General features: G+C 49.0%; 1 protein-coding gene across 1 annotated transcript in view; it reads left to right on the forward strand.

Moving 5' to 3' along the window:
• Positions 1-18,636, forward strand: part of ptprn2 (protein tyrosine phosphatase receptor type N2) — a gene marked incomplete at its 5' end in the record, with an annotated part of 334,392 nt that overhangs the window by 44,591 nt on the left and 271,165 nt on the right. The window contains 1 exon segment of the mRNA XM_084325818.1: positions 14,312-14,362. Within this exon segment, the coding sequence (XP_084181944.1) occupies positions 14,312-14,362 (51 nt within the window).

Below are 18,636 nucleotides of genomic sequence, written 5' to 3' on the forward strand. Positions count from 1 at the left end.
AAATCCATTTCTATTTATCCAGTGAAGTCCACAGAGGATTTACTTACTCGACTTTGCTAATCGGTCTGCTTCCTGCAGGCGACATCGCCAGCTTGCTGGACGATGATGGAGTTGACACGATCAAGAGTTGTTCAGGATCAGAGGATCACATCCCATCTGCTCCTCTGATTCACAGACTCCAGATTCTCACCGTTTATGACATCAATATTTCTCAAATAACGATGTTTGTATCCGTTCGATTGAAGGGAATTATTCCTGAGTGGTTCGAGACTTACTTTAACCTGACCTGTGAATATCCTTTAGCCCTTTCAGTACTACACTACAGAAGGTTAACCTTTCACTACCACATGACAAAGGGTTAACCCTTTCACTACCACACTGCAGAAGGTTAACCTTTCACTACCACATGTCAAAGGGTTAACCCTTTCACTACCACACTACAGACGGTTAACATTTCACTACCACACTACAGAAGGTTAACCATTTCACTACCACACCACAAATGGGTTAACCCTTTCACTACCACACCACAAATGGGTTAACCCTTTCACTACCACATTACAGAAGGTTAACCCTTTCACCACCGTTAACATTAACCGTCTGTAGTGTAGTAGTGAAAGGTTAACATTCTGCAGTGTGGTAGTGAAAGGGCTAACCCCTTTGTGGTGTGACAATGAAAGGGTTAACCTACTGTAGTGTGGTAGTGAATGGGTTAACCTTCTGTAGTGTGGTAGTAAAAGGGTTAAAGCAAATTCACAGGTCCGTTCTGACTCAACTCGTCAATCTTCAGATCATCATCCTCCTACATTTCTCTCTATAAAATCTTACAAAAGATGCTTAAAGAGGCTGTAAGTGGTATTTATTTGTTCAAATAAGTGTTAAATAGCTCTACATTCTGACAGCCATCACTGATATACAGTAGAGTGTTTTGCCAGTAACATGGGTCTTCCAGTCCCTCCGCTCTGCAGTAAACAGAAAATACATGTTCTGGTATCCACACTCTATATCAGTGATGGCTGTCGGAATGTAGAGTTATTATTTTAACATGTAGACCACTTATTTTCACACAAGAATACCACTTACAGCACCTTTAAAATTCCATTGAACGATAGGTTATGTAGATAACCTAGTTATATGAGTATTGGCTGAGCGTCCCACTCAAGCCTATTGAGATACCCCTTATCTCCTTGTACCTAGTGTACACCACCACGAACAATTTATGCACCCACACCTGACTGGGTCCCGTCTCTATGGAGGCGTAGCCTATAAGACCATGGTACAGGTCACAAAACACCCTTCCTCGCCAAAATCCCGTTCCAGTAAAAGATCCCTCAAAAAGGGAACTCAGGGCCGCTTAGAGCGGGACGCTCAGCCAATACTCATATAATCGTTATATTTCGTATGGCTATCGCGTCCCGCTCAAGCCTATTGAGATATGGGTTAGAGCGGACGCGAGACCCGACAGATGTACCCCCTGAGGACCCGTAAGCCCACATCAATGGGTGCGGGGAGCCCTGTCACCCCATCCTTCCTAACGAAGGGGGGGCGCAGTCAACTCCACCTGAGTGCGAACAAGAGGGAACTAGAACCCCTTGAACACACAGCACAGGTGGAACCACGTGTGACCTAACACACTGTGGCCCATACCCACACACTCCTGCTACCCTACCAAGGGACAGGAAGCAGGAAAGGCCACAGATCCCAGAACCGCCTGGGAGACAGAACCCCCGGTCATGTCCATGAGGTAAAACCTTACAAAGGGGCCCGGGGAGGACCATGAAGCTGCAGCACATATGTCCTCCACCGAGGCCCCACCCAGGAGAGCGGCAGAGGCAGCCACCCCACGAGTGGAGTGCGCCCTGATGCCCCCAGGGGGATCCTGCCCAGCCAATGTGTAGCAGAGGGCAATGCCCTCGCACAACCAATGGGACAGGCGCTGTTTCGACAGTGCCTTACCGGCACGATAACCACCGTAACAGACAAAAAGCTGATTGGTAACCCTGAGGTCCTGAGTACGGCTGAGGTAAATTCCCAAAGCACGGACCGGACATGACAGGTGAAGGCCCGCATCTAACTCACTAGCGTGAGGAGGAGGACGAAACGCCTGAACCACAATATCCCGGGAGCGGAAGGAACTCCGGATATTCTTAGGCATGAAAGCAGGATTAGGTCGCAGAGTGGCACCGCAATCGGCCCGAAAAGACAGGCACTCTGGACGTACCGAGAGAGCACAGAGCTCACCCACGCGTTTAGCGGAAGTGACAGCCAGCAGGAACGCAGTCTTGAAAGACAGCCGTTCCAACGGCGCCTGCTCGAGCGGCTCAAACGGGGCCAAGGACAACCGACCGAGGACCAATTGAAGATCCCAAGTCAGAGCCAAGGAGCGTTGCACCGGCTTAACGCGTCGAGCGCCAAGCAGGAAACGCTTCACAAGAGGGTGGCTGAACAAAACAGTCCCCTCAATTCCCTCATGATAGGAGGATATAGCCGCCGCATATACCCTCACCGTCGAAGCCGACAGTCTACTAAGAAGAGACTGGAGATAACTCAGGACAGCATCCAGGGGGCAGGAGACAGGGTCCCAGCCCCCCGCCTTACACCACTCTTGGAACGCACGCCATCTGCCCGCATAAACCGCAACAGTGGAGGGAGCATGCGCAACCACCAAAGGGTCCATCCTCTCCAGACTCACCCTCCCACCAGCCACACCAACAGCCGTTGGCCCAACATCGGAAACTGGAACAGTGACCCGTCGTGCTGTGAGAGGGCCGTCGCCGACCAATGAATGACCCAAGGAGGAGCGACCAGAAGCTGGATCAAGACCGGGAACCATACTGACTTGCCCCGGTCCGGCGCGACCAGGATCACCGTCCTGCGCTCCCTCCGTATCCGCTCCAACAGCTGACTCAACAGCTGTACAGGAGGAAAGGCGTACAGAAGACCGGGTGGCCATGGAAAGGTCGAGAAGGCATCCACCCCCAAGGGGGGATGATCTGCTCGACTGAGCGAGAACCACAAGGGGCACTTGTGAGAGCGTCGGCACGCAAACAGATCTACCGAGGCCTCCCCGAACCGATCCCAGATCTGTCTGACTATGTCGGGGCGGAGTTCCCACTTGTCGTAATGAGGACTGCCCCGAGACATCATATCCGCCCCCATATTCTCTGTACCAGGAATGTGGAGCGCCCTCAGACTGCGCAGCCTGCGAGATGCCCATAGCCAAAGTTCGACCGCCGCCCGGAGCAGGCGGATGGAACGAGTCCCACCTTGCCTGTTGATATACGCCGCTGCCGTCATACTGTCCGTCCTGACCAAAACGTGTTCGCCTACCACCAGGTGGTCGAACCGTTTGAGGACCAGGAGGACCGCCTCCAACTCCAACACATTGATATGCGGGGCAGCTGGGCCAGCATGATCCGTCCAGCTGCCCCCCACTGCGTGGGTCCGACACGTCCCTCCCCAACCCGTGAGAGAGGCGTCGGTGAAGACCGTGACGTGTGAGCTCCTGCTGCCTATTGGGACCCCAATGGTGAGGATACCCAGCCTCCTCCAGTGGGCGAGATCTCCCCATATCGACAAAGGAACCGTCAACCGTTTCCTTTTGTCCCTCACCGGATCTATTCTCATAGAGAGAAACCACCTCTGTATCCTCCTCATGAAGAGGAGGCCAAGAGGAACCACCGTGTGAGCAGATGCCATAATGCCCAGCAGACATAATGCCGTGACCGTCCCTCCCAGATGGAAACCCCCGAGCGAGTGACGGAGAACCACCCGACGCTGCTCCGAGAGGGTTGCAATCATGGGCCTTGACCTCAACGTCAAGCCCAAGTACTCCACCTGTTGACTGGGAAGAGGGGTACTCTTCTTCCAATTCACAGCAAAACCCAGGTTGGTGAGGAATTCCACCACCAGCCTGGTATGAGACCTGGCAACCTCCTCCGAACAACTGAGGAGTAGAATGTCGTCGAGATAGAATAGAACTCGTAACCCCCGACGACGTAAGGGCTCCAGTGCAGTCGCCACGCACCTGGTGAATGTGCGGGGAGCCAGAGAATAACCGAACGGCATCCTCTGGTACTCGTACGCTACGCCCTGAAACAGGAACCGTAGGAATTTCCTGTGAGGAGGGTAAATGGGGATGTGAAAATACGCATCCTTCAGGTCTATGGAGGTGAACCAGTCTCCCCTCCTGACAGCAAGCAGAAGGAGTTTGACGGTCAACATTCTGAACGGTCTCGCTACAATCAACCGATTGAACGTGGACAGATCCAGTATAGGTCTGACCCCCCCTGTTTTCTTGGGTACCAGAAAATAACAGGAGTAGATGCCTGACATCGCGTCCTCTCTCGGAACCACGACGACGGCCTGCTTCGCCAACAGAGATTGGATCTCGTCGGCCAGGGCTGTCACTGCTTCTGACCCTGACAATAGGGTCGGCACCAAACCTGAGAACGGAGGGTGGGGTTGTGTGAACTGCAAAACAAGCCCCCCCCTCAACGTTCTCTCTATCCACCCCCCCAAACGGCATTCTTGTTGCCATATGTGAAAATAATCCCACAGCGCACCCGCCGTCAACTGACGCTGGGCCGCAAGGAACAGTAGATAGTTGGCCCGGTCCCTCCCGCTGTGCGACGCACCCAAGGGGGGACCCCGACAGAAAGGGCCGGTTTGATACGGGAGAAGCTGTCATCAAACTGGTTGACACACACCCCCCCCCTGAACACCCCTCTAGCGCATGCTGAGGAGTTGTTCCGCAGCTAGACACGCAAGGCATGAGGACCCCATGGGCTCCTACACGCCGAAGCCCTGCAGTGATATTGCTACCACCCAAATCACGCTCGCCTCTCCTTTGCAGACCACTGCCGCTGTGACGGGAGTGGGAGGCACCAGTGCGATACCCCGCCTGGCGAAGGCGAAGCCGGGGTAAACCCCTGCTGTGCATTCAACAGAAGAGGCCTCGAGTCCCCCAGCTGACCACTGTAGCTAGTGGCAGCTATAACACCAGGCTCATCCAACACACAACGTGTGGTGCAGGAACCACGCGACGGAACATTCTCACGGACAGACCCAGGCTCAGCCATCAACTGGGTGTCAGCCCCTGTCCCCATGAGAAGTGAAGAATGGGGCCGCATACGCTTCAATGAAGGTTCGCGGCCCGCAGTCAAAGGAGAACGATCAGAGCCCCGCTTCTGTGGGTAACAGAGAGAGGATTGAACGGGGAGCGGGCTGCTCGCGGCAAAGTGACAACGGCTTGTTTTACCAAACTCGAATTCACCCAAAATGGCCGATCCCTCGCCGCCAAGGCTGTCGGCCTTGTGGTACCCTGTTGACTCTCCACCCAGGGCACCACTGGCGGGGGAAACATGGCCGCCTGTCGAGGATCTCGCCACAGTCGTTGACGAGACCGTGCTCCCACCTCTGGCTGCACAGCGTGAGGCGGTGTAGGACCCAGATCAACAGCCACCTGTGCCTCCACAGAATGCCCAAAAAGACTATCTGTGGAAAAAGGAGTCATGAGGAGAGAAAACCTATCCTCTTCCCCAAGAGGAGATTGCTCCAACCAAACATGCCTAACAACAAACGTTGATAGCATCCTAATCCTCCCCGCAGTTATAGCTTGCGACTGAGTCAAGATCTCTATAACACCACAAACATGCAACATGTTTACAATGTCGGCTGGACCCAAAGTCCTACTACCCGACGCCAATATGGATAGGAAACTAGCCAGCTGAGCCATAACACTGGCCACCGCCAAATACCATCCTGTAGCAGTATACAACTCATCCGTCCATACTGCCACCCTCCGAGCTGATTCGCTATCAAGCATCGGCCGGGCGGGACGTCGTTCATCCCCGCCGGGGCACAGGAACAAAGCTACCTGGCTGCTTAGCCACGGTACACCCGGCCTGCACCCTGTTGTTAGCCCGTTCACCTGTAAAAAAGGTAAATAGGACTCAGCGAAACCCCCCACATCAACTACCGACTGACCTTCATCAATGAAGCTGGTAAGAGGAGGGAAAAGCGGTATCCCGCGGCGGGGATTATTAGAACAACGACCCATTTCAGCGTCAACGTTAGCATTAGCAGAAGTAGCAGTAGTAGCATTAACGTTAGCAGCGTGCTCCAGGATTGCCAGGAAACCGTCCTAATGACACAGGCCTTACCTTTGTACAAGCCGACTTGATAGTCAAACCTTGTACGCTGCCCCTCGGTCTGCCGTCGTCAGCCGAGGAAACATCAGCACCGGCCCAATGTGCCGCTGAAACATGCTCTGAAGATGCCAGGGAAAAGCAAACCTCCGGTAAGCTTTCAACATTACAAACCTTCTCTAATCTTTTCATACTACTAGTTACATACGGTGCACAGCATCCAATATGATGGAACGAAAATAGAGGAAGGGTGTTTGGTGACCAGTACCATGGTCTTATAGGCTACGCCTCCATAGAGGCGGGACCCGGTCAGGTGTGGGTGCATAAATTGTTCGTGGTGGTGTACACTAGGTACAAGGAGATAAGGGGTATCTCAATAGGCTTGAGCGGGACGCGATAGCCATACGAAATATAACTACTGTTTTGTACTTTTCTTTGCTTAGGTATTGTTGTCCATGTATCCATGTTTTATTTGTTTTATAGTGACATATCATTACTATTGCTCAGGAGCCAATACAGGTGTATAAACCAATATCCTCCTCACACGCACTTATACCCATCACACTTACATTTTCTGCTTTTGATATTATTGTTGTTATTATTATTGTTATTGTATTATGTTTTGTTACTGTAGTTTACCATCACTTGTATGTAGTAATTTTGAATTTGATTCTAATTTGATTTTAATTCTGTGTTCTATGACAGATCTTTTACATTATTTAAGCCTGTGGGGTCGTCAAAACAACGTATTCATTTAGATGAATTAATTATCGAAAAAAGAACGTGTCAAAGGAAATGAACGCAGATTCATCTCTCTCTCTCTCTCTATATATATATATATATATATATATATTTGAGTTGTCCCCACGGTGACCAGATTTCCTCATGTTAGCCTCGCTATGCTATTTATGATAATAAATGGTATAGGATAATAATAAATACTATATGAAAGGTATTAGGCCATCACAGGCCTGCAGACAACAAAGAAACGTTGCCGTTCTCGATTGTGTTTAATGTGTCTAATTCACTAAGCATATATCCATAAGATATTGAATGTAACCGACAGCATAGTTCTCCACAGTGGACTACAATGAGTTTAGCTGAGTGATAAATAAACACTGAGATTGCTGTCATTATGGGCGCATTATGTCCATGCGTAAATGATACACGATGACTGCTCTGGTTGCTGTAATATGTCCAGAACGTGAGCGTTGTTCTCTGGAGTCTGATGACTCATTATTAACGTCTATTACAGCTATTGATATGAACGGGATCAAGACCAGTTATTCATTGCTACGCTTTCACTGGAGGACTTTCATTAGAAAACACAGTGGACCGTCGATGCGTCCCAAAAGCCTCTATTGTCAACTTGAGCGGCCGTCTATATACGCGATTCATTTACATTAATGAGTCACAAAGTGTGTAATTAATTTGATAAACGATTTTCAATCGCATGACAGCCCTTTCTTTTTAATTGTGCAAAAAAATCTAACTCAACTGAATATGGCTGTTATGTACTAGAGGCCTAGAGGCATCTCCTGTGTCACCAGGGCATACAGGTGAGGGCTGCCAATTAGCCAATTAGTGCTGATTGGTTACCTGCTGGGGAGCTTCAAAGGCAGACCCAGTAACACACATGCACTGTCTGTGCCTAGTGAAAGAGCTGTCAGGTTCTTACAGTCCTTGTCCGTTGGGTTACCAGTACATTAGCTTATAGTTATATTAGTAGTTCCTTGGTTTAGTAGCATTTTTGAGTTAGAGCACAGGGTTTTGGTGTTGATTACACATAGGTTGCGTACCCATGAGCCAGGGTCGTAACAATGGCAACAGAGGAAATGAGAGAAAAGTGTGTTTAGGAAGGAGTGTCCATTTAGAAATTGAATTACCTACAGTAGCCCATCAGTGGAGAAAAACTTCCTTTCTTGGGGGGGGGGGGGGGGGATGCTTCATTAGGATATAGTTGGCTCAGACACGGTTATTCTTCTCTTTATTGTCAGGATGCTTCATTAGGATATAGTTGGCTCAGACACGGTTATTCTTCTCTTTATTGTCAGGATGCTTCATTAGGATATAGTTAGGTCAGACACGGTTATTCTTCTCAACAGCTTCTCTCCGTGGCCACGACCACTCCAGCATCCTGTTTTGTCCTGGAGTAATCAACGGCATCTGCCGTGATTGCGTTTTAATTAAAAGGCCCCATTTTAATCATCTCTGTCGGACAGAGGGGATACGGCGTTATCAATCCCAGGACCCACCTATCACACCACCGCTCACAAGCACACGCACACACACACACACACACACACACACACACACACACACGCACGCACGCACGCACGCACGCACGCACGCACGCACGCACGCACGCACGCACGCACGCACGCACGCACGCACGCACGCACACACACACACACACACACACACACACACACACACACACACACACACACACACACACACACACACACACACACACACACAGTGATGTCTGACTAACCATGCTTGGGTGGGTGCTTCATTAAATGGCAGGCCGTAATTAATATTGAGAGCTGACAAGGGCTGCCGGAGAATGTAATGAATTAAACAGGGGAGTGATGAGGTGGTAAAGTTGAATGGACTGACAGTAATTGCGGAGGGCTGAGATGCGCGGCCAAGAGGGATTGGGACGGTTTCTGCAGCACTGAGAGCACCGTTGTGTAAGAGTTGACTCCAGTTAAAGGGGTAGCGGGCCGTAGAGGTCCGAGCACTCGCCTGCCATCGCAGAGACCCAGCAGCGGTACCTCCGGTGTTCGCAGGTGGGAAGCCGGTGGGGCTACGAGTCCTGGTCGATGCGACAGCAACTCCTGCTGGTCGGTCGGAGCACCTGTTCAGCAGGGAGGGCAAACCTCTGTGTGTGTTACGCTCTCCCAGTGAAACTCCTCGCTGTCAGGTGAAAAGAAGTGGCTGGTGACTCCACATGTATCGGCGGTGTGTGTTAGTCTACACCCTGCCCAGAACGACAGTAGGGTAGTGCAGTGACCAGGAAGGGAATTGGCATAACGATTCAATGTGGGTGGAATGGGAGAGAAGGCAAAAACTAAAAGAGATGTCTATGGTACTCACCACTGTATTCTGTATAAAAAATAGCTGTCTATGGTACTCACCACTGTATTCTGTATCAAAAAGAGCTGTCTATGGTACTCACCACTGTATTCTGTATCAAAAAGAGCTGTCTATGGTACTCACCACTGTATTCTGTATCAAAAAGAGATGTCTATGGTACTCATCACTGTATTCTGTATCAAAAATAGATGTCTATGGTACTCATCATTGTATTCTGTATCAAAAAGAGATGTCTATGGTACTCACCACTGTATTCTGTATCAAAAAGAGACCAGCATTTGATTTTTGTTTCTTTGACCATGTGACATCACTTATTAGCTGGAGACTTAGAACTCAAGACTGGCTGGTGCTGCAGGTTCCTAGCACTGCGCTGGGAAAGACTGCTTTCAGGTCCTATGCTCCATATATCTAGAGTAAGCACTGCGCTGGGAAAGACTGCTTTCAGGTTCTATGCTCCATATATCTAGAGTAAGCACTGCGCTGGGAAAGACTGCTTTCAGGTTCTATGCTCCATATATCTAGAGTAAGCACTGCGCTGGGAAAGACTGCTTTCAGGTTCTATGCTCCATATATCTAGAGTAAGCACTGCGCTGGGAAAGACTGCTTTCAGGTTCTATGCTCCATATATCTAGAGTAAGCACTGCGCTGGGAAAGACTGCTTTCAGGTTCTATGCTCCATATATCTAGAGTAAGCACTGCGCTGGGAAAGACTGCTTTCAGGTCCTATGCTCCATATATCTGGAATTTATTGCAGCTTGATGCTCTGGTTCCAATGGGTCAATACAGGAATCTGATACGTTTATTCATATTTTAACAGATTTCCCCGCCAAATGTCTTGTTTTTGGTGGCGGGTTGTATCATTTGCTCATTTGCTTGTATCACAGACTGGGCCTTTAAATCAATGAATAGTTGAGAAAGTCCTATGACTATTCGTTGACAAAGAAAGTCTTTAGGCGAGTGAGTCAGAGAGAAGCATTTAGTCGTCCTTCTACCGTCATGGCTGTTTCCATTCAGCTCAGCGCAGGTCCTTTGTGCGTGTGGTCCTTAAAGTCCTGTTCCGACGTCCCCTGTGAACCGCCCAACTCCCGCGATTAAATAGCCATTTCGCTGACATTTCGCAGAATGAATCAGTCCCACAAAAGATGCAATTTTGAGGCCCTTGAATACGCCCTTGCCTCCCAAACAGAATGCCGACATGACTGTGTCCGCTGTAATTCACATGGCCGGGCAAATTAGCCCATAATAGCCGTGTAAACCTAATGGCTTTAATAGCTGAAATGGGGGGAACCTGGAGGGAAGAAGTTCTCATCTCCTCCCCACCGCTCCCCCTATTATCTCCCCTTCCTGCGCGAGGTGATGAATAGACTCCTCACAGCCGTCTGGTCTCATTATTAAAAGAAGACAGTCCAAGGCCTCCGCTCCTCCTCCTCCTCCTCCTCCTCCTCCTCCTCCTCCTCCTCCTCCTCCTCCTCCTCCTCCTCCTCCTCCTCCTCTTCCTCCACAGCCTGTTCTCTATGTGCCGTCACGAGCCGCTCACTCCTCTCCGCAGGGTCAATAGGGTCAGGGTGCATCCGAGAGATAAGAGGACAGGAAGGAGCGATAAGAGGACAGGAAGGAGAGAGATAAGAGGACAGGAAGGAGAGAGATAAGAGGACATGAAGGAGAGAGATAAGAGGACAGGAAGGAGAGAGATAAGAGGACAGGAAGGAGAGATACGAGGACAGGAAGGAGAGAGATAAGAGGACAGGAAGGAGAGAGATAAGAGGACAGGAAGGAGAGATACGAGGACAGGAAGGAGAGAGATAAGAGGACAGGAAGGAGAGAGATAAGAGGACAGGAAGGAGAGATACGAGGACAGGAAGGAGAGATAAGAGGACAGGAAAGAGAGAGATAAGAGGACAGGAAGGAGAGATAAGAGGACAAGAAGGAGAGATAAGAGGTCAGGAAGGAGAGAGATAAGAGGACAGGAAGGAGAGATAAGAGGACAGGAAGGAGAGAGATAAGAGGACAGGAAGGAGAGAGATACGAGGACAGGAAGGAGAGATAAGAGGACAGAAAGGAGAGAGATAAGAGGACAGGAAGGAGAGATAAGAGGACAGGAAGGAGAGAGATAAGAGGACAGGAAGGAGAGAGATAAGAGGACAGGAAGGAGAGATAAGAGGACAGGAAGGAGAGAGATAAGAGGACAGGAAGGAGAGAGATAAGAGGGCAGGAAGGAGAGAGATAAGAGGACAGGAAGGAGAGAGATAAGAGGACAGGAAGGAGAGAGATAAGAGGACAGGAAGGAGAGAGATAAGAGGACAGGAAGGAGAGATAAGAGGACAGGAAGGAGAGAGATAAGAGGACAGGAAGGAGAGAGATAAGAGGACAGGAAGGAGAGAGATAAGAGGACAGGAAGGAGAGAGATAAGAGGACAGGAAGGAGAGAGATAAGAGGACAGGAAGGAGAGAGATAAGAGAACAGGAAGGAGAGAGATAAGAGGACAGGAAGGAGAGAGATAAGAGGACAGGAAGGAGAGAGATAAGAGGACAGGAAGGAGAGATAAGAGGACAGGAAGGAGAGAGATAAGAGGACAGGAAGGAGAGATAAGAGGACAGGAAGGAGAGAGATAAGAGGACAGGAAGGAGAGAGATAAGAGCACAGGAAGGAGAGAGATAAGAGGACAGGAAGGAGAGATAAGAGGACAGGAAGGAGAGATAAGAGGACAGGAAGGAGAGATAAGAGGACATGAAGGAGAGAGATAAGAGGACAGGAAGGAGAGAGATAAGAGGACAGGAAGGAGAGAGATAAGAGGACAGGAAGGAGAGAGATAAGAGGACAGGAAGGAGAGAGATAAGAGGACAGGAAGGAGAGAGATAAGAGGACAGGAAGGAGAGATAAGAGGACAGGAAGGAGAGAGATAAGAGGACAGGAAGGAGAGAGATAAGAGGACAGGAAGGAGAGATAAGAGGACAGGAAGGAGAGAGATAAGAGGACAGGAAGGAGAGAGATAAGAGGACAGGAAGGAGGCCATCGAGCATGCGAGTCCAGTGCTTCTGCGGCTTTAGTCTCTAAAGGACGTGGTTTCTGACGAGGCGGCACCTGTGTAGTTTGCACCCAAGCGTTGTTTTCTCGTGTTGTGTGGATATGGCCCCCTGGTCCCCTGTTGGAACTTCCTTTATAAGCTCGTAGTGACTACGGCTGTGATCACGTTGGGAGCTTTTTTCTTGCGCTCAAACGCGAGGTGTGGCGGTGTACTGTACATAAAGCATCTAAAGTGCACAGGGCGCACGAGCAATACCACTGATAACCGTTGCCATCTCAGCTAACATTACATATTGTTACATTATCGATTGGTTTGTTTTTCCGTCGATTTATCTTCAGATACCTCAGGTTTGTAATCCCTCCACTCGGTTAATTTGATTGGTCCGTCGACAAGAAGGTGACATTGACGTTGGTACACTCCGTGACTAGAGGGTCCCGAAAAAACATACATACCAGTAAAAGACAGTAGGCCTACCTTGTTTTTTGCTTAAACCAGTAGTTTTTGCTTAAACCAGTTAAAACACTGTAACTTACTATGTACTTCTTCACTAGACAGAAGGATGTAACTTCCAGGGTCTTGGTACAGAATGATTTCTACATCAAAGTCGATAAATTACACAGTTACGTGTTTCCGACAACATGTTGTTGGTAACTTGTACATTTGTGCGGCTTTACATTATTTTGTACAGGCGGCTGTTCCTGACAGTGCGGAATGGCGAAGAGAGTGGTCGCCCCCCCCCCTGCGCGCCGCAACTCCCCCGCGTGAAATATGAACACAGGGAACAGTTACCCATAATGCTCCTGCCATCTGTTAATTTATCAGTCTGAAACACCCAGGCCCGGTTAAACTACATTAATAGTCATACGATGCGGGAGCATCACCCACAGAGTCAGGGTATTAGTAGCCGACACTGGGCTGAAGACGCTGGGCTAATTGATGATTGATAACTCCGCCATTAGCAGCCGGGGCACAAAGCGAGAGCTAATGTAGCACGGAGTTGTACTTTTATGGAACGGTGACATAGGAGATTTTTACATTTCTGGCCTTATTCCATTTGAGTGATCGTCCATTTTTGATGACAAACATTGTTAACTGTCTGTAGTGTAGTAGTGACAAGGTTAACCTTCTGTAGTGTGGTAATGAAAGGGCTAACCTTCTGTAGTGTAGATTATGATGTTTGTGTAGTTTAGTAACTAGTACATGTACAGTACTGTTGTCTGTTCTTGTGATTATGTAGTGTGTGTAGTGTAGTAACTTGTACATGTCTGTTCTTGTGATTATGAAGTTTGTGTATATTAAGTCATTTGTCTGTTCTGTTAATGTCAACCTGCAAAAGAACTACTGCTGTAAATTAGTACTATAATCTGGTGTATTTACATGAAAATGTTCATTCCAATTATTGGAATGGAATTCTGGAACCTACAGAACCTGTTCTAATGACTGGCTGGTCCTTCTGTTGCAGAGTGTTATAGTTGTAGGTTCCTTCCTGACAGAGAAGCAAGATGCTTGCTAGAGCCTAGATTAATATAGCTTCATATAACAGGTGAAAAGAGCTAACTATCTGTGATAATGGTAACAAAACGTTTTTTTTCAACTACAGAGTATATTTATTTAATCATTATCTGAAATGAAATGAAAAATAAACTCTAACCCTAACTAACCTTACTGTCATGCATTTGTCCTAATATACGAACCTACACTGTAGCACTCAACACTTTGATGAACATTGTTACTCAGCTGATAGAGTGGTACCCTTCCTGCTGTCTTGTTGTACAAAAGCGTCAGCTAAATGACAAAATGTAAAAATGTAATGTATATTTACAACAGTTAAAAATGAGTCAGCCCATCTCCCGGCAGATATGTATGTATTGCTATTCTTTTGTCTTTATTGTGTGACGGTTGGTTATGGTTGTGAGACTTGTGAGAATACTGTTGTGCATTTTATTGCAACTCTAACAGTCTCTCTCTCTGTTTCTCTCTCCGTCTGTCTCTCTCTCTCTTTTGTTTCTCTCTGTCTCTCTGTCTCTCCCCTCAGGTTGTCTGTTTGAGGACGAGCTATGTACACCGTATGAGTTCTGCACCAATGGTAAGTCAACTTCAATGGATCTACCTCAGAGAGTCTATTACTGTACATCCCAACTAAATGCCCACCACTCCTCATTATCATCTACCTCAGAGCGTCAGTTACTGTACATCCCAAGCAAACACCCACCACTCCTCATATATTACATATTACATGGCCCAGATGGTTCCAAACTGCTATCGACCCTACACAGCTCTGGAGCCCTGCTTGCTATATTCATAATCACTCACAGTGGGACATGGGAATAAGGGGCTTGTCGGCAGCTTGTACTGTAGCTAAGTTGAACACTTTCATGTGTAAATTTGCTCAGAATTCTAGCTCAAAATACCCCTGTAGGTGGTTTCAGTGGAATTGCGTTGCTACAATAGAGAACAGCTTGGGCTCAAGTGTATTTCCTGTTGCTGTAATGACCAGGCTAGGATGTGGACCCAAGTGCAGACAGGAGACGAGAGGCAGATGACAAGAAAAGCCAACACAGGGTATTTAATGAGGTCAGGCAGGCAGGCAGAGTACAGGTGAACAGATGGGGTGGTATGCTAACTAGCTGTCCTCACAAACAAACAGAGTAAAGAACTACACTAGGGTAGCCTAGAATACAAACAAACACTAGCGATCCAGCTAGTCACAGGGTTGAAAGTACACAGGGAAGGGGGGGGGGGGGGGGGGGCTGATTGAAGACAGCTGGTAGGACACATGACTGCTCGCGGGAGAACACTGCAAACATCTACAGGACGTGCACAGGAGACACAAGGAGAGGGAGAGAAACAAGAGGAGCAGGAGTAGGCACTGGAAGTCACAACCGTGACAAGACCCCCCCCCCTCTAGGAACAGCTCCTGACATCCCACCAGGATGTTGTAGATGGAAGTCCGTGATGAGAGCTGGGTCCAAACTGTCCCTGGCAGGAACCCAGCACCACTCCCAGACTGTAGCCCTCCCAGTCGACCAGGTATTGGAGATCCCTGCCATGGCGGCGAACATCCAGCAGGGGGAGGCTGTGGAGGTCGAGGAGTAGGGAGGCCAGCAAGGCAGGCTGACTGGCAACCGATGCACTAGGGGGACAGATATCAGGACAGATATCTATATATGGGGTGCCAGACTCTTCGACCAGAGTGGCAGCGAGGACAGATGGGGCGTGAGAACGGCTGACCTGAGACAACGCTGACGGCAGAATGAACTCTGACCCTTAACGATGCCGGTGGTCCAGTTGATAAGGGGGTTGCGTTTCTCAAACCAGGGCCGAAACCAGGAAGACAGCATTGCGATGATTACCGCAAATGGTAAATGGTGTATTTATATAGCGCTATTTTCCAAAGCGCTTTACAATTTGCTCCTCACATTCACCCGTTCACACACTGAGGGTGGAGGCGACCATGCAAGGTGCCAACCTGCTCATCTGGAGCAATTAGGGGTTAAATGTCTTGCTCAAGGACACTTTGACACGCTGCCCGGGAGGAGAGGGAATCGAACCGGGAACCAGGCGACTTCTCTACCTCCTGAGTCACTGTCACCCCAGTAGACACTGGGGTTTAATGGAACTGTGAGGTGAGTGGTGGAAACAAAGACTCCAAAGCGTAGACCTCCAATAGGAACTCTATGGGCAAGACTTGTTGGCACTGGAGTCCACAAAAGCCTGTAGAGGATGAGTCTGGGCTTTCCAGATGAGGGTAGCAGGAAACTGGGTTGGACTGGGATCTGGATCGGTTCACTAGAATACCTCCATCTGAGCCTCCTCTCTTTAACGGGCAGGTAGAAATTAGGTGGCCCAGGCTGGCCGCAGTACAGACAGCGTTTCTGTGCCACTCACACTGCGCTGCCGTTCCACAGGAGACAGCCCTAGTCCTGCCAAACTGCATAGCCTCCTCCGACAATGAGAGCTCGGCCTCCCTCGGAATTTGTCTGCCTGCGGCGGTGACGGCCAAATGTGGCACGACGAGCGGGAATGTGGCGCATCTAGGTCGTACACACTGTCATTGCCCAGGCTAGGGAACTTACCGGAAGGCAGGGCGATGACGTTGGCATTGCCTGAGCGCTCGGTGGGAAAACGTGGATGTTTGCAACTTGAAAACCACAAAGCACTGGGGGAGAAAGGTCCGGCAGCTTCCCGGATTGCCCTAATACCACTCCGGTGGAGGTAAGCGGGGTTCCCGGGATGCAGGCCTGGTTGTGTGGTGGCTGGGCAGCAGGTGGATAGGCAGATTACGGGCCAGCCCTGGGAGACTGACGGAGATGGGCAGAGATGAGCTGAAGCTCCACCATGATCTCACGCAGAATCTCCCCGCGGCGGCCGATCATCACCCCCCGGGGCCTGGACCGCAGTCTGCAGCTGCTGCAGGGCTCTGTCCTCCGCTGGGTCCATCATGGCTGGATAGTTCTGTAATGACGAGGCTAGGATGTGGACCCAAGTGCAGACAGGAGACAAGGGGAAGATGACGAGAAAACCTCCAACACGTATTTAATGAGGTCAGTCAGGCAGGCAGGCAGGGTACAGGTGAACAGACGGTGTGGTATGCTAACTACCTTTCCTCACAATCAAGAGTAAATAACTACACCATGGTAGCGGCTAAATACGACAGGAACAAACACTAGCGATAAGCACATGGGGGTGGGGGGGGGGTGGGTGACTGATTGAAAACAGCTGGTAGGACACAGGGAGGTTGGACGGCACAAGAGGACATCTGCAGGGGAGAACGCAAGGAGAGGGACACTAGGGAGAGGGGGAGACAGGTTTGGAAAACAAGCTGGACGTCACAGCAGTGTTTGCTAATATCAATAGCTGACGGGAAATCAAATGTTTGTTGTCTATAGCTTTCAATGACCAGTAGCCATATGTGACATCTTCATTAGAACACTCTCTTCTCAAAATTCTAATCTCACCTGAAAGGGGTAAACTTACTAGAAAAGCACCAGGACATGTGGGAAGCAAATCCTTGCAGTGTGAAGTACTGGTAGTTCAAGTTTTGTTTTATTTGTCACATATAAGCTACATGTACATTACAGTGAAATGCTTGGTTCTGTATGAGCCTCCTGAGATTGTGCGTCATACAGTAAAAAAAAGTTAAAGAATAAAGACCAAACACTATACAAAATATACAATATAAAAAACTAAAGTACAAAATGCAAAGATTAGGTAGAGAGGTATTGCATCTATTTTTAGTAATAAATAGATAACATATGGTGTTGTGAAGGATCAGATTAAACCGAATATATATATTTATTTATGGATATATATTTAATAGTATTTGTATATCGTTTGATATCCCCTGTATATTCCTTGTACAATATGCACTGAATATCCCTTTAGTCTACTAACAGCCCATAATAGTTTCATTCTACCATTGGACGAGAACCTGGCGCCAGCAGCCATGTCCCTTGGTTCAAGTTCAATCGTGCCGACCAACATGTCGTGGCAAGCCCGGTTCCGCGTAGGAATACGTCTGGCGAAATACGAATGGTACTATTTGTTCACAGCGCATATATATATGGCGCAAGTAAAGTAGAATTTTCTTTTAGTCCATTAGTTCTTTACCCTCCAACCTAGTAACAGACGCGAAGCCTCACCCACGACGCACGTGTGGTGCAGTAAGGCCTACTTGGCCTCAGAATAGGCATTGAGACATCGTGTGGATTAATAGTTGAATTGTCATAGTTTGGCACTATACCGTCGAGTTGGACGTATTTCTATTAAGCTAATAATAGTCTATTATGTATGGTGCATCGTTCGGTTAGAGTTATAAAGTGAGCAGTACCCCCATTGTTCCTGACGTTATCTGGAGTCTTAACCAGGCTGGGCAGACCACGTGTGGTGCTTGCATCCGAGGAGCTCCGGGCCAGGACGAGTGGACCTGTACATTGGATTACTTTACCCGGACGACGGCGAGCCTTCCACGGCTTGGATTATCTACATGCTTTGGGTGCTTTGATTATTCCATGGATAACGGCCAACACTGCTGAGTGTTGGAACTACCCCCCGGAGAGGAGTCCAGGTGAGACGGCGCTCTACACCAAGTGAGGTCGCCTCACGTCTCTTCATCTGTGGACCGGCAGCTACCGTCCACCAGAGGGTCCAGCTGTATTCATCTGCGGACCGAGGTTCTGTGGGCATCGTGTTCAGGACTCTGAATTCTCCCAAGAAATCGTCGGCCAGATGGGATACCGCCAGCGGCTCTTCTAACCCCCCCCTACTGTCTTACAACCAGCGGGACCCCCCCCCCCTTAGTGTATCCAGCTATAATCATTTAAGTACCATCGCTATAGTTTCCTAAAGAACCAGGTTGTA

Source organism: Notolepis coatsorum (genome assembly GCF_963971535.1).
Source record: "Notolepis coatsorum genome assembly, chromosome: 12".
In the NCBI taxonomy this organism is placed as follows: domain Eukaryota; kingdom Metazoa; phylum Chordata; class Actinopteri; order Aulopiformes; family Paralepididae; genus Notolepis; species Notolepis coatsorum.